The sequence below is a fragment of the Microcebus murinus genome, chromosome 12 (assembly GCF_040939455.1).
Source record: "Microcebus murinus isolate Inina chromosome 12, M.murinus_Inina_mat1.0, whole genome shotgun sequence".
Lineage (NCBI taxonomy): Eukaryota > Metazoa > Chordata > Mammalia > Primates > Cheirogaleidae > Microcebus > Microcebus murinus.
The window spans coordinates 73,611,625-73,634,433 of record NC_134115.1 but is presented as its reverse complement, the minus strand read 5'-3'; the positions used below and the strand labels follow the sequence as shown (position 1 = coordinate 73,634,433).

Genomic DNA, 22,809 nt, shown 5'->3' with positions numbered 1-22,809 from the left:
CAAGTTCCTAAGGCACAAGCCACCGACTCCAAATGAGGACGACAAAACTCACCATTTGGTTCACTCAAGGCCATGACAACAGGAGTAGACTGAGGAAACATCACCACACCAGTAACCCTCCACCAAAACAAAACCAGCGCTTTCCCAGCTGGTGAAGAACGTGCCACAGCCAGGCTTTCGGCAACTCCTTTTGCCCCGTTTAGTTTTCATACTGAAGCGAAAAGCCTGCCCTGCTTATACCTCAAATATAAGAAAGTCATTTTGGAAATGGAATTATATGGCTCTCTCAGAGGAAAAAAATATAGTTAAGAATTGTTAAAGAGCAGCAGTGTGAACAGGTGAGGGAGCCACTAAGGACACCATCCCCCACCTCCACCCACGATGTCTTTTGTCCTGGCCACACAGACCCCGACAATCCCACCACAGTCTTGGCTTTGCCTTTAAGTCACCCCTGTCTTGCCCAGAACACTCTGCAGAGACGCTTTCCTGTTGCAAAGACGGGGAGCAGGTGACCTCATTTCTTAATAACTGGGCTTAGCTCAGCTCACCCCGGGGCAGAGCGTGGGTTTCAGAGACTGCCAGCCAACACTCCCTCTTTGCCACCTCTTCCCCACACGACCCTGTGGACAATCCCATTCTCCCAGCCTGATTAACCTGATCGATATTTTTTCAGGTTCAAGAAACAAGAAATTCAATACATATGCCTCACACATAGGGTGAAGAAAGAAACAAACAAATGTTTCATTGATGTATAACTTCAATTACTCACACACGCTTGTGTCTCTTGTGTTGTAATAAAGATGCCAGATAAATCCTTGCTATGTGACAATTTAAATCCGGCTTCAAATACAAATATATATTAAGTACTAACATACTTGTCATGTGCAAGAACAAAGAAATTTGTATTATAATATCCCAGTGCCATGTGTGCACTGAGTTTTTACTCTGGCAAGATTAGGAAGTGTTTTGATGAAGGGTGTGTCTATATAAGAGACAAATCCAGGGACATCCCAAGGATTGCAAAAATTTATTTTTGTTCACAAAAACAGATACTCTTAACTTTATAAGAAAAGTGAAATATTCTAGTTCACTTTAAGCAAGTCAGGATGCCTCTCTATACTTGTTTCAGCCACAGGATTAAAGATACAATATGCATATCTCAATTTTTTAAAGAAAAGGCAATGTGACGGAGGAGGGTGTGCTGCAGATTTGGAGCCAGAAGTTTTGGTTTTCAGCCTCAGTTCCGATAATCACCAACAAAGCTGTCACAGGCTAACGATCTCACATCTGAGCTTTAGCCAATCCCCGTCACCACTACCATTATCATTCCCACCTTACGGATTAGGAAATTCATGCCATTTCCCTGATCATTGTGAGATCCAGACACAATCCTGTCTTTGAAAGTGTTTTATTATTATCACATGAGACCGTGATTTGTTCTACCAGGAAGAGGCTCCACTTTCCATTGTCTGCACTTCAATATGTATCAAGAGTCTTAGAATATTCACGCCTGATGAATGAGATGGACTAAGGATGCTGGGCCCATGGGAGTCCATCATACTGTTCCCTCTGCTTTTGCATATGCTTAAGTTTTCTGTAATAAATGGGTTTTACTATTTTTGGTTTTTGAGACACAGTCTTACTCTGTTGCCCAGGCTAGAGTACAGTCACATCATCATAGCTCACGGCAACCTCAAACTCCTGGGCTCAAGCAATCCTCCCACCTCAGCCTCCCAAGTACCTGGGACTACAGGTGCAACTAATTTTTTTATTTTTTGTAGAGATGGAGTCTTCGCTCTGGTTCAGGCTGGTCTTGAACTCCTGGCCTTAAGTTATCCTCCTTCCTCATCCCCCCAAAGTGCTAGGATTACAGGTATCAGCCACCGTACCCAGCCTCCATGATAAAGTTTTTCTCAACTTTTTATAACTAGTTGATTCATTACTTTTTACTCCCCTTCTCAAGCTGTAGAATATTTTCACAGTTCTATGACCTTTTTGGTTTTCCATTTTTATAGCCCAGTGCTGACTGACAGGTTTTTCTCTGGAGAGTCAGGTCAGGCCCTGCCCAGGTCTTTCCTAGTGGGATGCCCCAGACCTGCCCCAAAGACAGACTGGCAATTCAGGGGTCTCCTCTGAGAAACAGGAAGGGGGCTGCCTGGAGGCGGGGATGGTAGACACGGAGCTGTGTATCTCTTCCTGTTGGGCAGGAAGACTGATCCTTTCCTCCCCCTGGTGCTACCATCACAGGAGTCCCCAAACCAGGTTCTCCAACCCGTCTACGTGCAGGGTGTGGGCATCAGAAGTTCCTCTCTCTTTTCATTCATTGCTCCCAGACCAGAGCCATTCTGACTCTTGCTCCTTTTATTCGCCACCTGCCCTCTGTTTTTTTTTTTTTTGTTAAAGTTTTCAAAATCTTATCACTATTTCTAAAGTTTCACAATGATATGCTCTGAGTTGGCTAACTTGTCATTCCTTTTGCTGGGCAATTAGCATGTCATTTTAATCTGAAGACTTCCGTCCCTCAGCTATGGGAGATTTTCTTTCCTTCTTTTTGTTTTTTGTCACCCTGTTGCCTAGTCTGGACTGCAGTGGTGTGATCACAGCTCACTGCAACCTCAAACTCCTGGGCCAGATTTTCTTGTACTATTTTTTTTTCTTTACAATTTCCCTCCCCCCATTTTCCCTGTCCTCTCAGGAACTCTTATCAGTCAGATGCTGAACCTTTGGGATTAATCCCCATGTCTTTTCTTTCACATTTTTGGTATTTGTGCTTTTTTTTTTTTTTTGAGTCTTGCTTTGTTGCCCAGGCTAGAGCAAGTACCATGGCGTCAGCCTAGCTCACAGCAACCTCAAACTCCTGGGCTCAAGCAATCCTCCTGCCTCAGCCTCCCAAGTAGCTGGGACTACAGGCATGCGCCACCATGCCTGGCTAATTTTTTCTATATATATTAGTTGACCAATTAATTTCTTTCTATTTTTAGTAGAGACAGGGTCTCACTCTTTCTCAGGCTGGTTTCGAACTCCTGACCTCGTGGCAATCCGCCCGCCTTGGCCTCCCAGAGTGCTAGGATTACAGGCGTGAGCCACCGCACCCAGCCGATACTTGTACATTTTTGTTCTATTTTTCCAACTACTCTTGTCTTACTTTAAGATTTCCTCAACCTCATCTTCCAACTTTACTATTCAATTTTATTTCAGCAATCATATTCTAACTTCCAAGAGCTCTAATTTAATTATCTATTCTTTTTACGGAGCATCCTGTTCTTGTTTAGGAGATCTTATATCAACTTGAACTCTCGGAGAACACTGATAAGAATTTCTTCCCAAACTTTTTTTTTCCTTTAATATATTCCTTCGTATATTTAGTTCACCATGTGTTCTATTTATACATCCATGATGTCAGTCCACATGTCTGATCCCACCTACCCAGGAAGAAGGAAACTTGCACCACGTGCAAGTAGGCAACATCCCTCTACTTTTTGGTAACTACTATTACAAAGATGGGATGTAAGTGCAAGAGAGCAAGCCAGCTTACCTTCATGGAGTCGGAGTATAAAATATATTCCCTGAGCACAGGTAGAAAGTCTTCAGTCATGTCATCCGTCAGCTCTTCCAAGGCTGTTGAGCAGTTGCCAATGCAACCCGACACGCCCTCCAGGGGCTCGGCCAGCTCTCCCTCCAAGGCGCTCCATGTAGAGTACACAGGCCCGTATTCTCTCAGCTCCACAAGGTACTCTAAACGGGGAAGAGAAACCAATTAAAATCTGCCTGGGCAGCAATCACTGGTATCACTGACTCCATAATATCCACCGCCAAGAGCTCTCTATGTTACATTGTGTTTCCTTGGGTGTTCACTCAGCTGAGCACACTCTTCTTTAAACATACCACTGTTGCTAACATGATTTAAAAAATTTTAAAACCACTAAAAGCTGATGTTACCACTGACATCAGAACGTCAATCCATTCCGCCCCATAATGGGAAGGCCACGCCTCTGGATAACACACACCACAATGCCTTGTGGGGACAAGTGGCAGGAGCCACACGCACCAAACAGCTTCCGAAGTGACCACTCACCTACCCCATACTGTGAAGCACTATTTTCATAGGCAATGGGGGTAGAGTTTCACATAGGTTTGGGGAGATGTTTTTAAAGGACAAAAAAATCAGCAGCAATGGATTTTTAGGAAACATTTTGACACAGGAGATGCAGTCTTACACCGACAGACTCGCTCTCCCACTCAGTGGTCAGCCCAACACCTTGGTCCCACCAGAATTTACTCCACACAATCCCCAGATGCAGACGGTGCTCAAAAGCCATCTCTAAAACCTATGGGCCCCATATGCCCATCAGTGGATGAAGGAAAGGGAGCAAGAACATGCAACAAAGAAAAATGTTGGGTTTTTTGCCCCCTACAAAGAAAACCTGGTCCATCACCATTTATCACCAGGATTCTTGCCATTACAACAGAAAGTCGTTGCCCGTGTTTAGTCACCACTAAATGGCAGCTGCTGGAGAAGCCTTTCCAAGGTGTCTCGTGTGCCAACATGATCATTAATATTGTTTGGGTCTGTCCAGCCTACACATATGTAAGGACACGAAATACCCCAACATTCTGGGACGTGGCCATGATAGGGAGGGAAAGAAGTGGTGACTACAACCAGCAAGGATAGGCACAGGCCCCGGCAACTCCCCAGCTCAGGACTGGGTTTGAAATGAACCAGGGGTGGGGCGGGTGAGTCAACTTCAAGTCTAAAGCCTCTTTAGGGTCATAACCTTGGCAAACACAGGTCACCACGCTGCCCTTCTGAACCATCGTTCTGCCAGAAAAGACATTTAAATTTTTTAAAATTACAATCCCTATGAATGAAGGGCAGCTGAGTCCATGTCTCTGCTTTTAAAGCTAAAGTTGAGAGAGACAAAGGAGGAAAGGCCTGGAGTGGTTGTTTTCCGTGGGAAAAGCAAACACAAGGCTGGCATGCAGGACCAAGGATGGAGTGCAAAATTACATTCTAGTCATAGCCAACTCCTCCTGCCTTGTATTTATTTGTTTTACCAGTAAAACATGGCCCAGATCTGTCACTCCAACGTTTCTGCGGTCTGATTCTGCTTAGCACACATGAACGCCATTTCTGCCACCGTGGTCGCTGGGCATAATCGAGATCTCTTGCTCACCTATTTCTTCCTTGATGATCCGCTGGGCTATTCGATCAATGGTCCCCAGTTTGAGAGCGAACGTGTCTAAGTAATCGCCAATGGCTGCAAACTCGAGAGGCCGAGTCCTCAGCTTGTAGCCGCCAGTGACGTGCTTGACCGACTCGCCCACTCTGGTCAGTAACGCCATCCCCTGCTTCTTGTAGGCGTTCAGGTCCTGAGGGTGACACATGAACAGACCCAAAAGGCTCACTCACTCACACGGCCAGGAACCAACTCCTAAAGGCAGCTTCCATTTGGAGACGGAGGACTTAGAGAACTTAGGAGCTGAGTTAGGGGAGCTAAGCTCATACACACAAGGCTCCCCTGCTTGACACTGTAACCACCAGACCACACTGCCGTCTGTTTACACCCAGATCCCTCTCAACAGAGCCGGACTCTGATCCTTTCATTGGGCTCACTCACCTGAGCACCTTTAAACATGACACTGTTTCTGACATAATTCTTTAAACCTCTGTCTAAAAAAGTATCCCTTTCTGCCATACAAATCACCCTGTGTTGTCTTTAGGAGCAAAACCGAAGAGCTGAGGTTCAGATATATATCAACTCATTTATTGATATTTATACCCCAACTAAAGCCATCTAAGGAGAGTTGAGGGTGGAAGGCAGGGAACAGCAACAGAAAAAGCACTGCTAGAAAACTCAGGCCAAGGACAGATGCTGTAAACAACAAAACATTTTAACCCTGAATTTCTTGTAGGTCAAGGCAAAAATGGGAAATATGTTAAGTTCCATAACCCACCGTACCTAACTTAAAAGCATATTAGCCTGCCAGGTAAAACAAACTTCTTGCTGTCATTAAACCCTAAGGGGAGTCTACAATATGTCCACATAGTCCTTTGTCACTTACTGAAATGGCACCTTCAAAAATGGTTTCACAGAAGATGCAAGTGTCTGTTCCTCCTATCCACCCTCAATACAAACAGAATGTTATTAATCACAAGGAGCCTACATTTCAGATGTAATAATTCCCAGCCCTAGAGGGCCATGTCTGCAGGGAGGTAAGGGAACTTGGAACAAGGCTATAGTTTTCTGGTGACCTGGGCTGAACAGTCATGGAGCAGAGAACATGGGATTCGTGGCTAACGCAGCTGCCCAACAGCCCCTGCTCGCTTTACACACTCTCTCAGGCTGAGGTCGCCACAGTATCTGAAAGGCAGGCTCCTCGTGATTTCACTCCATTCTTCATGCAGCCCGGGCCTTCATTTCTGCCCTGTTCCACCCTTTCGTCTCCACTCTTCCACCCAGCCAAGGCCCTTGCCCTATCAATCGTCCCCTCTCCTGTCTGTACCTTCAACTTCTAACCCTTCAGCAGGTGAGATACACCTAAGGCTCACTCATCTTAAAACAGCGGCCATCCCCTCTGGCCACCTCCATCTCTCTCCTTCCCTTTGGAGTCAGGCTGCCTATGAGAATGTCCTAGAGATTCCACCGCCCCCGCTGACCTCCCACGCTCTAGCCAAGAAACATTCCTCAAAGGCACCAGGCCTGCATAAGACCGTAACTGAAACCTCAGAGTTCTTGGAATTGCTTCCGCAGACTGCATTTTTTTAGTGTGGGGCTACATTCAGTCTGGTTCACGGGACTGTGTAAGCTCTTGCAGAGCTTTGAAAGGGTGTCACCAGTTAATCAAGTTCATTAACATGTTGAATAAAGTCATTTGTCAGTACCTATTTGATTGCTGCACCCATCCTGCCAAAGAGGAACAGACTGATTTGAACACACTTGATATTGACCTTGCTCCACTTCTCCCAGCATTACTGGCTTTTTCTTAAGGACGCTGCCAGTTTGTGATAAGCTCACATCACCATGAGGGAAATGAAAAGCATCTCTGCGTTCCCTGTGGCAGAGCACGTAAGTGGCTTCTTGAAGAGCAAGAACAAGGTATCCAAGGTATGTCAAAGAAAAAGATGGGGGAGCCGGAGGAGGGGAATAGGGAGCTGTTGTTTAATGGGTATAGATTTTCAGATTTGCAAGATGAAAAAGTTCTGGAGATCAGTTGCACAACAATGTGAATGTACTTAACACACTACTGAACTGTACACTTAGAAATGGTTAAGATGGTAAATTTTACATTATGTGTACTTTATCACAATTTAAAAGTTTTTTTTTCAAAAAAGATAGGGCTATTTAGCACATTTAGTTCAGCAAGTAATACTGAACTAGGATCTGTTCTGTTTGAAGTCACCTCTTCTGTATTCACTCACATGACATCAGATTTTGATTTAGACACTGAAAGACCTTCTGTATTGATAAGAAGCATTTTCATACTGCTTGGCCCACAGATAAATTAATCTCTCTCACACTCACACTCTCTCTCCTACTGGTTCTTCATACAGATTCCTAATGACCAGAGGTCCAAGCTTTTCCCCCCTTTTCTTCTTTGTTTAGTAAGATGACTGGGCTTGAGGGCTTTCTGGACAATGAACATTGGGCAAGAAAGTGAGCTCCCCTTTTGGAGAACAGGATGGATTTTACTTTAAGGTGAAAGAACTATACCTGACGATTAGTTCACCAGGAAATACTTATTTTTAAAAATATTCAAGTTCAACTTGTGGAGGAAAAAGCCTCCAGGAAAAAGAGACAGTGAATCGAAAGTCATCAATAAGGCTAAATGCCAACCAAGGTCATAAAACAAAACTAAAGCATTTTGCCATGTGGTTTCCACTGAGTACAGAATGGCACCCTCTCTAAAGCCTTTAACATCGACTGATGTTATCTGTAAATATCTCTCAATTTTGCAATTGTGAAAAAGAAAACTAAAAGCATCTGGGTCTCAATACCCTTACCAACATGGAGCATATTACCTATGGCCTGAACATGGAAACATGATAACCTGAAACCAAACAGATGGGGCCGGAAGCAGCTAGCAGGAGAGTCTGAGCACATGACCCCATTTCTGCAGACAAGGAGAGTGGAGCACCTCAGGTTTTCTGGCCAATTCTGCCAAGAGGGAAGTGCAAAGAAAAGCTGATGAACAATCAACTTGAGTTTGAATTCATAGAATCTGGCAACTGCGTAGGACCCAAATGTCTTCCAAGTGCTTAGAAAATGCCCACCTGGTAAGAACAAGGCTAAAGGCAAGTAAGGGTCAGGAAGTCTGATCCAGGGGGAAAGTGTGCCCTCAGGAGCCACAAAAACTCAATTTCAAATCCTAGTGATGCCACTTGAACAAGTATAAATTTCCTGAACTCCAGTTTCCTTGTCTGTAAAATGAGCCTATGGATAATCACCTAGAGGGCTCTTGTGAAGAACAAACACCCTTACCAAACAATAAATGTTTGTTCCCTTCCGTGCCCACTGTTGGTCAGACTGGCCTCACCCAATAATACTGCCAAGAAGTGTTTAAGGAAACACTTTTCTCTGCCTTTGGCAAGTGAAAATATTCTAACTTTCTCTGCTGCTGCAAGGGGTGGTGGGGGTGTGGGAGGGATCTCTTGAATTCTAACACAAAAACCACGCTAGGTGTAAATGGGCACCAAAAAATAGAGCAATTCTATGACACCTGCTATAGTGGACTATTGCTGAAGGTGGCTTGTGAGAGATCAAAACAGCTTCTAAGAAAGAGTCCCAAGAATGATAATTTGGGGGAAGGGTATGCAAAATTCTGTACTTACCTTAGCAGTAAGGAAAACGTTAAAGTGCTCATTGAAGGAGAGCACAGGATGATCCGTGATTCTTTTTAGGAATTTATCCAGAGCTTTTCTTCTGGTCTCCACAAACTCTTCTGAAAAACGATCCACAACACCTTTCACCACAAACTTCTCAGGAAGCGGCTACGAAGACATGAAGAAAAAAATCAGAGTAATTGATGAGATGATGCAGGGACAATCAACCAGGCTAGTAAACAGTTCCTATTACCCGTGTGTCCAAGAACAGTATTTCTTGATCAGTCAGATCTTTATATAGTCAGCAATATAGTGATTTCCAAAAAATACAGTTGCAGTAAGTCACTACTACCCTGTCGATTTTATAATGCAAGGAATAAAACACTATAGCATAGTGCCTAAAATACAGAAAAGTCAACATTTAGTATAGTTGTCTTTATATTGCTTGATGTAAAAAGGGCTGTCCGGAAAGTATCTAGCCATTGTTAATATAATGAAAACAGTTACATAGCTGGATACTTTCCAGACAGCCTCTGTATACATGATATAATGGGCAAGTTATGGCAAGAAAAGAAAGATAGTCTAAGGGAAGGAGGCAGAACACATCAACCACACAGAAATTTATTTAACTATCTTAAGATTTTACTCCCAGTTCAAGGGGTAAAAGAATTTGGTGAATGAAGAAATAAGAACATTAGGCAAATTCATTTATCTAAAAAATGCCTTTTCTAAGCCGATTTTTTTGTTCAGGTTTATACTGAAAAATTCCTTAAAATATAATTTCCCCTATTCCCCTTTCTCAAATTTCTCCATCATGCTTACTTTGAACAGATATCATGGACAATTTAAAACTGCCTTTCTACCAAGGGATTTTTGAGCTTTAACTTATTTTCATAGTAGCTTGATCAAATGTTTGATTAAAAGGCCTTCCACCTTACTAAAACCATAAGCAAAGAGAGTATCTTCTATGCATAATTGTTAAATATTTGAATTGTGAAATATTAAAAGAAAGTTTACATTAAAAAGGAGCAAACGATCTGATAGATATTTCTCCAAATAATATATACAAATGGCCAAACAAGCATATGAAAAGATGCTCAACATCATTAATCATTAGGGAAGTACAAACCAAAATAATAATGATACACCACTGGGATGGTCATCATTTTAAAAAAGACCAAGTATTGGTGAGGATGTGGAGAAACTGGAACCCTTACATATCACCGGTAGGAATATAAAATGCACAGCCATTCTGGAAAACGCTTTGGTGGTTCCTCAATAAGTTAAATATAGAATTATCATGTGACTTAGCAATTCTGTTCATAGATACATGACCAAAAGAACTGAAATCGGGTGCTCAAACAAAAACTTATACACAAATGGTCATAGCAGCCGTATTCACAGTGGCCAAAATGTAGAAATAATCCAATGTCCATGGACAGGTGAATGGATAAACAAAATGTGGTATATCCATTACATAAAAATGAATTAAGTACTGAAACATGCTACATCGTGGACAAACCCTGAAAACATATGGTAAGTGAAGTCAAATATAAAAGGCCATATATTGTATGATTGCATTTATACAAAATGTGTAGAATAGGCAAATCGACAGAGACAGAAAGCAGAGTAATAGTTGCCAAGGGTTGGAGGTGGGGGCGGAAATTAGAAGTGACTACTTCATGGGTACAAAGTTTTCTTTCTTCCGGGGTGATAAAAAAACTTCTGAAACTCTTCAGGAGGTGGTAATAGTTGCACAACATCCTGAATGTACTTGATGCCAATGAACTGTAGGCTTTTATGGTCAAATGGTAAATTTTATGCTTTTTACACAATAAGAACATATTACATATCTCCAAGTCATAAAGCATAACAATAATGCCAGCACCCATGCATTTACCACACTACTCGACAACAGAACAGCACTACTGACAAAGCGCCCTGCCAGCGGATCCCTGATCAGATCTCCACTCTTCCCCACCCTGCAGGAGGGAACCACAAGCCTCAACTTTCGGTTCATTGCTCCCTGTACTTTACAGTTTTAAAATAATGCATTGTTTGTTGAACTTGCTTTTGAACTTCATGAAAAACAGAACTACAGTGATGCATCACTTAACAACAAGGAAATACTCTGAGAAATGTGTCCCTAGGCAATTTCATCACTGTGCAGATATCATAGAGAGTACTTGACAAGCTATAGCCTACTACTCACCTAGGCTACATGGGACAGCCTACGGCTCCTGGGTCACTGACCTGTACCACGTTAGTGTACTGAATACTGTAGGCAACTGTAACACAACAGTAAGTATTTGTGTATCTAAACATATAAGAGGTACAATAAAAATACAGTATTATAATCTTATACAAGGTCCATTGTTGACTGAAGTAATATTATGTGGCGCGTGCCTGTATACTTTTGTCACTCAACACTAGCTTTCTGATTGAGCTTTCTCAACACTTATCCACACTGATGCATATTAAACTATAGGAGAATCATTTTACTGCTCCATAGTCTCACATTATATAACTGATCAGATGACAATGTGTCCCTCTACTCTCCTGACCATGTACACATGTGAATGGTTTGCAGATCTGTGACACTACTAACAATACTGCCATGAACACTCCTGCAGGTGCACATATGCAAGTCTCTTTATGGAATAAACCAAGGCGAGGATGGCCAAGTAGGCCTACCAAGGCAATCACGTTTTTCCTTTAATATATTAAGGAGTAAATAAATATATTTTCTAATGTTAAACCAACCTAGTAGTTCAAGTTCAAAGTAGCAGGAGATTAAACAAACACAAGCATTTAAGTCCACAGCCTCCTCAACCCTCAAAATATAGCACCAAAGAGAGTTATTTTCCTTTTAAGTTATAAACTCTGAAGGACAAAATAAACCAGAAATAAGACATAGCAACAAAGACTAGTGGACTTAGCCAACCCAAAAATGCGAAATACTAAGCCACATAGAGTAGGAAAACCAAGAAGGAACCTGGATATATAGCACAAAACCTTTAAAAGATTGAGGAATTGGAACCATTAGCACCCCTAGAAATGAAGTACCTGGGATATGAGGGAATTCAACAGCCTCAACTCGAAAGACCTTTAGAAAGTTGGCATGTTTTAGTTCTCAGGAGTAAAGGTTCTGATGCCATGCTCCCTGGGTTTATCTCTCACCTCTGCCACCCACTAGCTGTTTGCCTTTGGTCAAGTTTTATAATCTCCTGGTACCTTGTTTTCCTCATCTTTAAAAAATAGATAATAGCACCAACGTCATGGGGTTTTGTGAGGATTCAATTAGCTAATAAGCTGCAAGTGCTTTGAATGATCCCTACCACAGAGTTTAGCACTAGAAAGTCTGGGTGTTTTTGCTGTAACACTTGCAGCCGCTTCGAGAGACTTCCAATCTTCAAGGACATTTGGTGTTCATTTAAACCTTGAGACGGTGGGAGTGTTCAGAGAAGAGGCTGGAAAACTGGGGGATTTCTTTATAACAGACCAGGAGTTCTCAAGGGCATGGTGGAAAGGTTTGGAAATGAAAGAAGAAAGAGGAACAGAGTCAGGAATAAAATCACAGAGGCAAGTCTGACACCCAGTGGAACTTACGCTGAAGTAGAATATTAGCAATGTGACACTGGGGCAGATACACAGGTCACCCAGCCCAACGTTCTGGCCCAGTCAAAAGCACCAGAGACACTTTCTTAAGAGGGTATAGATGTCACTTGGGATAATTCCTTTATTCTGGTCAGTTCTCTCCCATTCCTTTAGGCAGCCATTCTCACACCCCAACTTTTCATGTTAAGCAGATTACCATCTACCAGGTGTAAGAACAGCATATGGAAGTTCCCTGACCATTTTGCTTCCTCCATAGAAGCCCATCTATTGTGCATCCTCTTCACCTCATTCAGCAGGTCCCTGTGGACAATATACCTCTCCCAAAGCTAACTATTTCATCTGTGTCCTTGTTCACTATGGTGCACCTGTCATCAACTAATTATATCTTCTCTTCCCTGTATCTTCACCATCTCCCCTGCTTATCCAGCTGCATGCCCAGAATCTACAAAAATATGGTTTTTCTACCTGAAAATAATGAATCCAACCACCCCTTGACCTTACAATCTTCTCCACTCTCCTTCCTGGCTCATTCAACCTTTTTGAAAGGAGTCATTTATCTTGACTTCCACTCTTTCCATTGATTTCTCAACTCCCTCCCCCTCCCCCACCCCTACCCCCCAAAACTGGCTTTGGTACTGCCCTTTAATGCTACGTTTCCCTGCCCCATCCACACCCAATGCAGAAACCACTCCTTTAAAGATGATCACCAAGGACTTTCTAATAGCCAAATCCAGTGGGTAATTTTGCTCTTATCTCATGAGTTTCCACATACTCTCATTTGCTTCTACCAAACAGGACTTGGGAGGAAGACCTAGCAAGCAAGCAAGCGGTTAGGTGTGCTCCATTGAACATAGCCAATGACCTCCTGAAACAGTTGTTCATTCTTCAGACTTAGTACATTGAACACATGTATTGAATTGGGGGAACCTGCTATTTAAAGGAACCGTGGGGTGAATCCTTCTGCAGAGAGAATTTCCTTCTGTAAAAAAGATGATTCCCAAATGTACATGGTTTCAGAAATTTGTTTCTTCCTATCTCAATCTTCCTTAATGGGACACACCTACTCTCAGTCTCACCTTTAGGACGTTTATGCAGAGGCATCTGGATTGCTGGTGAAATCAAGTGCATCTAGTCTGTAAATGAGATCATGCAAATGAAAAGTTCAACACAGCTGTAAGCACAGAGTAGATGTCTAATGAACGCCAGGTATTTTATTAATTTTTAAACACTGAAAACAGAAAGCAAAAAAAAAAAGGAGTGGACCACAAAGTAGAACTTCCACTTATCTTTTAGACGAAAATGTTAAAAATATATATATATATCATTTGGAATACCACTTCACACTCAGTAGGATGGTTACTAGAAAAATGGAAAATAACAAGTGTTGGCAAATATGTGGAGAAATTGGATCCTCATACACTGCTGGTGAGAATATAAAATGGCACAGCTACTGTGGAAGCATCTGGCAGGTCCTCAAAAAATTTAAATATAGAATTATCATAGGATTCAGCAATTCCATTTCTTGGTGTCTGGCCAAGGTAACCGAAAACAAGTTTTCAAACAAGATCTTGTACAACAAATGTTCATAGCAGCATTATTCACAGTAGGTAGGCTGGGCAAAGTGGGGAATGGGGAGTGATTACTTAACAGGTGTGGAGTTTCTTTTGAGGGTGCCGAAATGTGGTGATAGTTGTGCAACACTGGGAATGTACTAAAAGCACTGAAATGTACACTTTAAAATGGTTAAAATGGTGAATTTTATGTTATATGAATTTTAATTCAATGTTTTAAAAAAGGAGATGTGATAGTGGAAGCAGATGTCAGAGAGGAGAGAAAATGCCAGATATGCTGGGGCCACAAGCCAAGGAATGCAGGTGTCCTTAAGAGCAAGAAAAGGCAAGGGAACATTCTCCCTTAGCCTCTCCAGAAGGAACACAGCCCTGGCCTACACCTCGACATTAGCCCACTGAGACCAATTTTGCACTTCGACTCCAGAGCTGTAAGAGAATAAATTTCTGTTGTTTAAGCCACTTCAATATCACCTGGGGTGAAGGAGTAGAAAGAGATGAAACAAGATTGGCCATAAGCTGATAAATGTTGAAACTAAGTGATGGGGTTTCATGCGGGTTCACTGTACTGAATCTCTTTAGCATATTTGATATTTTTCATAATGAACACATTTTTAAAATCTAAATATATATACATATATGTGTTGAAACCTGCCAAAAAATCCTACTTGCAAAGCATTATAATAATGTATTCAATATTTCAAGGTTTAATCTTGATATACTGAAATTTTTATAACACTTTGGTACTTTGGTGAAGCACTTTCACATATATTCCATATTAGTTTATAAAACTGTTTTGTAATCTGTGAAACAAAAGCATACTTCCTATAGAAAAGGGAGAGCTACTATTTCTGGGGAGGAAATCTGGACAAAGACTTCAATTGCTCAATCTTGAAACGTCCAACTTCCTCTTGTCAGCATTTAAATTGCTGTGATTCAAAAAATATTTACTGCATAAGCACACACTAAATATTTACATAACAGAAACCTATATTTCCTACCCTTGTCATGTTAATAGAAAATATTACCTCTAAGCAAAAATAACTACAAAATAAATAAAGGAGCATCAAGATTAAAACCTTGTCCCTGTAAAGAAAGATCACCAAGCCTGCTTTAATTCAAAGTATTTGGAAGTTCAACTAATGTTTCACTACTTATTAACTTTCCACGGGATAAGCTAAAAACATGTACACTTAACAGTTCAAAAGTGGAGGAATCAACTAGAAAATGAAGCTGGAGTTTTTACTGATTATTTCATATTAAGAAAAACGGTTGTTGCATTACAAATTTCTTCTCATTAATTCCTGAGAGTCTACTGCTATCCAAAAGAAAACTGGGCATATAATAAAGAAAATGCATCCTTCCATAAGGCCTCCTTCATAGAAGCTGAACAAATCTCCAAGTGAAATTAAACATTAAAGTGTTTGATATATTTGTTTCATCTTTCAAATCTATGTGTGTCCATTTAATCCTGAAACTTCTCTGCTGTGTAACTAATACTCCAGCAAATGAAACAGAGTTAAAACCACTAAACAACACAGAAGCAGAAGGCAGAATGAATGGTGGTTGCAGGGGATGGGGGAAGGGGGAAATAGGGAGTTATGGTTCAACATGTATAAAGTTAGTGTTATACAAGATTAATAAGTTCTGGATATCTGTTGTACAACATGGTGCCTATAGTTAACATGGTAGCATTTCCCTTGCCCAAGGAGGGTATTCCAAGACCTGCAAGGGATGCCTCAAACCATGGACAGTATCAAACCCTATATATACTATGTTTTTTCCTATACATACATACCTATGTAAACTTTCAGTTATAAATCAGGCACAGTAAGAGACTAACAATAACAAAATTGAAATATACTATAACAATAGCTATATAAATGTGGTATATTTTTTTTCTATCCAAACATCTTATGATACTGTACTCACCCTTCTTCTTGTGATCTGTTGATCTGATATCCAAGAGGGCTACTAAGTAACTCACAGGTGGGTAGTGTCTACAGTATGGATACACTGGACAAAGGGACGATTCACTTCCCGAGAAGGACTGTACAAGATTTCATCACATTATTCAAAGTGGTACACAATTTAAAACTTAAGGATTATTTCTGGAATTTTCCATTTAATATTTTCAGACCCCAGATAACAAACTGCAGAAAGCAAAATCTGAGAAAAGAGGAGACTACTGTACCATGTTGTGCACTTAAAAATTTGTTAAGAGGATAGATCTCGTTAAGTATTCTTACCAAAAAAAAAAAAAAAAAAAAGCAAAGAGACAAAAGAAAACGTTGTAGTGTGATAGATCTGTTTATTACCTTGATAGTGGTGCTGATATCATGGAGGTTGACAAGCCCATCAAATTATATGCATTAAATATATGTAAGTTTTTTAAATATTAAATATATCTCGATATTAAAAAACACTGAGAAAAAAAGTCACAATAAAGACTTTCTGGTGGCTGCAAATATTACATAATAAAGAAAAACACAGTGAACTGCCATTATGAGATGACAAACCCACCCAGCACAATTCTAGTTTCAAGATGACATTTTAAGAATATATGGTTAATTTGAGCCACCCTGATGCTTTGCAAAACCTTTCAAGCTCCCATAACCTAGTCACAAACTGCCTTGCTCCTCGCCCCACCTCAGTGGTGGTGGTGATCCAGCAGCCCCCTGGGAACTACAGGGTCCCTCCTATGGTTCAACATATGTAAATCCATAAATGTGACTCACCACCTAAACAAAAACAAAAATAAAGATCTAGCCAGAGCAATCAGGCAAGAGAAGGAAATTAAGGGTATCCGTATGGGGAAAGAGGAAGCCAAACTATCACTCTTCACTGATGATCTTATATCTAGAAAACCTCAAAGATTTTACCAAGAGACCCCTGGAATTGATAAATCAATTCATCAAAGTCTCAGGCTACCAAATCAATGTACACAAATCAGTAGCATTCCCATATACCAACAACAGCCAAGCTGAGAATCAAATCAAAGACTCGATATCTTTCATAATAGCTACAAAGAAAGGAACATATTTACTAAGGAAGTAAAAGATCTCTACAAAGAGAACAATGAGTCACCAAGGTAGGACACTACAGAATATGTACACAAATAGGAAAACATACCATGCTATGGATCAGCAGAATCAACATTGTTAAAATGTCCATACTACCCAAAGTGATTTAAAGATTCAATGCAATCCCCATCAAAATACCAACGTCATTTTTCCCAGATCTAGAAAAAATAATTCTATACTTCATTTGGAACCTGAGAAGAGCCTGAATAGCCAAAGCAACCCTAAGCAAAAAGAACAAATTGGGAGGCATCAAGTTACCAGACTTTAAGCTATACTACAAGGCCACAATAACCAAAACAGCATGGTATTGGCACAAAAAAATCAGACACATAGACCAATGGAACAGGACAGAGAACCCAGATATAAAACCATCCACATATGGCCATCTGATCTTTGACAAAGCAGACAACAATATACACTGGGGAAATGAATCCCTATTCAATAAGTGGTGCTAGGAAAACTGGATACCCACCTGTGGAAGATTGAAACAGGATCCAAATCTCTCACCACTCACAAAAATTAATTCAAGATGGATAACAAATTAAATCTAAGACATGAAACCAAAAGAATTCTAGAAGAAAAGGTTAGAAAAACTCTTCTAGATATCAGCCTTGGCAAAGAATTTATGAAGACAACTCCAAAGGCAATCACAGCAATAACAAAAATAAATGGAACTTGATTAAATTAAAGGCTTCTGCCCAGCCAAGGAAATAATCAACAGAGCAAATAGAAAACCTACAGAATATACAGAATAGGAGAAAATATTTGCATGCTATACATCCAATAAAGGGCTAATAACCAGAATCTACAAAGAACTCAAGCAAATCAGCAAGAAAAAAAATCAAACAACGCCATTCAAAAGTGAGCAAAAGATATGAACAGAAGTTTTTCAAAAGAAAATAGACTAATGGCCAATAAATATATAAAAAAATGATCAATGTCACTAATCATCAGGGAAATGCAAATCAAAACCACAATGAGATATCACCTAACCCCAGTGAGAATGGCTTTTACCAAAAAGTCCCAAAACAATAGATGCTGGCATGGATATGGAGAGAAGGAACACTTATACACTGTTGGTGGGACTGCAAACTAGTACAACCTCTATGGAAAACAGTATGGCAATTCCTAAAAGAATTAAAGACCAACTATAGACCTACCAGCAATCCCACTACTGGGTATTTACCTAAAGGAAATAAAGTCATTTTATCAAAAAGACCCTGCACTGGAATGTTTATTGCAGCACAATTCACAAAGATGTGGAATCAATCCAAATGCCCATTGATTCATGAATGGATTAATAAAATGTGGTATATGTACACCGTGCAGTACTACTCAGCCATAAAAAATGAATTAATACTGCTTGAAACAATCTGGATGGAACTGGAGACCATTTTCCTATGTGAAGTATCACAAGAATGGAAAGAAATACACAACATGTATTCACCATTAAATTGGAACTAACTGATCAGCAATTATGTGCACAAATGGAAGTAAAACTCAGCGGAAATCAGGCAAGTGGGAGGCAGGAGGAGGGGATGGGTGAATACCTAACAGGTACAATGTACACTATCAGGGTGATGGGCACACTTATAACTTCGACTCAAGCAGTACAAAAGCAATCCATGTAACCAAAACATCTGCACCCCTGTAATATTCTGAAATTTTTAAAAAAGAATATCCAGTTATTTCTTGCTGTTTTTAAAATTCCTGAGGAACAAAGCAATATAAAAAGAAAGGGAAAAAAAAATCTGTCGTGGCACCAGAAGACATAAAAGGGTACTGTTAATAGGCCAGAATTTGTTGAAGGCACAAAGTAGAAAAGACTGGATTGACAGAAAAGTCAATCAATATCAACCATCTTATGATTCTACTTGGGCAAAGGAAACGCCTGCATATGAAGCCCCGGGTTGGGTTTCTCCAGTAGGGTCCCAGAAGCTGCCAAAGTCAGAGCCACAGGGACTAGAAACAAGGCAGGCCCGAGGACAGCCAATGAGGAAAGGCAAATTCAAGAACATGGGTGTCTCCCCAGGACCACAGTCTGGCTGTTGACCTACAGTTTCACATGGCTCCAAGGAAGCCCAGGTAAAGTGGAGATATCATCTCCACGCTCGTAACATAAGCAGTAGAATCTGAAAGCTCAGTAATTCTCAAACATTATTCATCATAGCTGAGTTAAGAAGGCATCAAAAACCATGGAACTCACCACCATTCCCCCAAGTTTTCCAACTGATTCAAAAAGACCCTAAAGTTCCTCTAAAAAAATAAAACATATGCAAATAGGTAGAAGAGCTCTGAAAACAAAGTGTATTGGGATGTGGGGACAGAGATGGGGACCCAACAAATATTAAAATGTGTTATAAAGTTACAATAATTCAAATAGTGTGTAGGAGAAGCATCAAACTAGAGAGATCAATGGTTCAGAAACAGCCCAAGAATATACAAGTCCAATACATGATACAGTCTAATACATGAATATGAGAAAGATGACTGATTAGTTATAAGTGGTTCTGGGAAAACTTACACACCATCTGACAAAAAGTAAGGCATACACATCTTACCACAGAATAAATTCTAGGTTTAAATATAAAAAATAAAGGCATAAAAATAATAGAAGAAAATTTTAACATTCTAAGTTAGAAACAGCCTTCAAAGCCAGAAACTGTAAAGATTAACTTGAGTTGGAGGAAACAGGTGGGGTTTTTTATGGAGCTAAGTCTACGACAAATGACAAATGAAGAAAAAATAGTTAGAATGATAAGATATTCCCAACTGGGTTAATTTTTTTTCCTCCCACAAGCCAATAAGGGCAAAAAAAAGAGAGAGAGAAATATGAAGAGGCAATTCACTTAAAATGCCAATGTCCAATAAAGTCATGGAAAGATATTCAGCCTCATTAGTAAACAAAAAAATGAAAACTTAATGGACTCAAAATGGATTAAAGAGCTAAAACTATAAAACTCTTAGGAGAAAGCACATGTATAAATCTTCATGATTTTGGATCAGGCAACGGTTTCTTTTTTTTTTTTTTTTGAGACAGAGTCTCGCTTTGTTGCCCAGGCTAGAGTGAGTGCCATGGCGTCAGCCTAGCTCACAGCAACATCAAACTCCTGGGCTCAAGCAATCCTTCTGCCTCAGCCTCCCGAGTAGCTGGAACTACAGGCATGCGCCACCATGCCCGGCTAATTTTTTCTATATATATTAGCTGGCCAATTAATTTCTTTCTATTTATAATAGAGACGGGTCTCACTCTTGCTCAGAGCTGGTCTCGAACTCCTGACCTCGAGCGATCCTCCCACCTCGGCCTCCCAGAGTGCTAGGATTACAGGCGTGAGCCACCACACCCAGACCAGGCAACAGTTTCTTAATGTGACAGCAAAAGCACAAACAACCAAAGAAAAAGTAAATTGGACTTCACAAAACAAAGAAACAAACAAAAAACCTCTGTACTTCAAGAGACACCAGCAGCTCAGCCTTATCCAAGCTACTTGGGAGCCTGAGGCAGGAGGATCACTTGAATGCAGGAGTTCAAGACCAGCCTGGGCAACATAGCAAGATCCTGTCTCTGAAAAAATTTTAAAAATTAGCCAAGTGTAGCCAAGCATCTGTAGTCCCAGCTACTCTGGAGGCTGAAGTTAGAGGATCATTTGAGGCCAGGAGTTTGAGACCAGCCTGAGTGCTATAGCAAGACCTTATGTGTCTCAAAAAAATTTTTGCAAATCATTTAACTGATAAGCCATTTGTATCTAGAATATACAAAGAACTATGACAACTCAATAATAAAAAGACACCCTAATTTTTAAATGAGCAATGGATCTTAATAGGTATTTCTTTGTAACCCTAGCACTCTGGAAGGCCAAGGCACAAGGATTGCTCGAGGTCAGGAGTTCGAAACCAGCCTGAGCAAGAGCAAGACCCTGCCAATTAATTAAGGAAATTAATTGGCCAGCTAATATATAGAAAAAATTAGCCGGGCATGGTGGTGCATACCTGTAGTCCCAGCTACTCAGGAGGCTGAGGCAGCAGGATTGCTTGAGCCCAGGAGTTTGAGGCTGCTGTGAGCTAGGCTGATGCCACGACACTCACTCCAGCCTGGGCAACAAAGTGAGACTCTGTCTCCAAAAAAAAAAAAAAAAAAATAGGTATTTCTCCAAGGAAGATATACAAATGGCCAAAAAGTATATGGAAAGATGCTCAATTTCATTAGCCATCAGGGAAATGCAAATTAGAACCACAGTGAGATATAATTTCACATCCACCAGGATGGCTATAATCAAAAAGATAGATAATAACCAGTGCTGATGGAGATGTAGAATAACCAGAACTCCTGTACACTGCATGTGGGAATGTAAAACAATACAGTTACTTTTGAAAATAGTCTGGCAGTTCTTCAAAAGGTTAAACATAGAGTTATATATGATTCAGCAATTATACTCTTAGGTATACACCCAAGAAAAGTAAAAATTTATGTATGTCCACGAAAAACTTGTACATGAATGTTCACAGCAGCATTAGTTATAATAGCCAAAAAGAGAAACAACCAAAATGTCTATCAAGGGTGAGTAGATAGATCAAATGTGCTATATCCACACAACAGAATATTATTCAGCAATAAAAAGGAATGGAATATTAATATATGCTATGACATGGATGAACCTTGAAAACATTATGCTAAATGAAAGAAGCCAGTTACAAAAGATCACATAGTGTCTCACTCCACTTATCCGAAATGTCCAGAAGTGGCAAATCTATTTGGACAAAGTATTTAAGTGGTTGCCAGGGGCTGGGGGAGATAGATGGTTTGGAGGTGACAACTAAGGGGTGTGAGGTTTCTTTTGGGGGTGATGAAAAATTTCTAAAATTGATTGTGCTGATGGTTGTACAATTCTATGAATGCACTAAAAGTCTTTGCTTGTACATTTTAAATGGGTGAACTGTATGCTATATGAATTAAATTTCAATAAAGCTGAGTTATTAAAAAGAAATGAAAATCTAAACAACAATTACAGTGTTTACTGGGTCTCCACTTGACAGTAAGTTCCCCAAAGCAGGGGTCCCTTGCTTTTCTTATAACCCCTTTCCCCACCCTCTGTTTCTCCCCAAGGTCATCTAACCAGGCCTAGGAAAAAGATTAACACAAAGTTGATGCTTAATAACAGGATACATATGTCCTAGCAAAGCTGCTGTAAAATGAGTTCTTATAGGGAAAAAGTGGGTTGTTTCTGGTTTGACTTTCATGTTTAAATCAGAGATGCTCTCCTGTGTTAAATCTCTCTCCACTCCAGATACGTGAGTACCAAGAAATTATGAAGAAATTTAAGTATCCACTTTTTTTTTTTTTAAAGGCAGAGTCTCACTGTGTTGCCTGGGCTAGAGTGCCATGGTGTCAGTCTAGCTCACAGCAGCCTGAAACTCCTGGGCTCAAGCAATCCTCCTGCCTCAGCCTCCCGAGTAGCTGGGACTACAGGCATGCTAATTTTTCCTATATATTTTTAGTTGGCCAATTAATTTCTTTCTATTTTTAGTAGAGATGGAGTCTCGCTTTTGCTCAGGCTGGTTTCAAACTCCTGACCTCAAGCAATCCTCCCGCCTCGGCCTCCGAGGCTAGAGTTACAAGCGTCAGCCACTGCACCCGGCCCCTTCCTTGTTATTAAAGTACCTTCCTACTCGCTGCTTCTACCCAGAAGATAAGAAACCAAAGAGAAAGATACTCTGGATC

At 40.5% G+C, this 22,809-nt stretch overlaps 1 protein-coding gene across 2 annotated transcripts in view; it reads right to left on the bottom strand.

Moving 5' to 3' along the window:
• The window catches only part of SNX30 (sorting nexin family member 30), a 106,739-nt gene that overhangs the window by 27,368 nt on the left and 56,562 nt on the right, over positions 1-22,809 (bottom strand). For both annotated transcript variants that reach the window (XM_012768918.3, XM_076008940.1), the window contains exons 4-6: positions 8,831-8,989; positions 5,175-5,370; positions 3,536-3,735 (exon numbers count right to left, since the gene is read on the bottom strand). In XM_012768918.3, the coding sequence (XP_012624372.1) occupies positions 3,536-3,735; positions 5,175-5,370; positions 8,831-8,989 (555 nt within the window). The remainder of the gene's footprint in view (positions 1-3,535; positions 3,736-5,174; positions 5,371-8,830; positions 8,990-22,809) is intronic.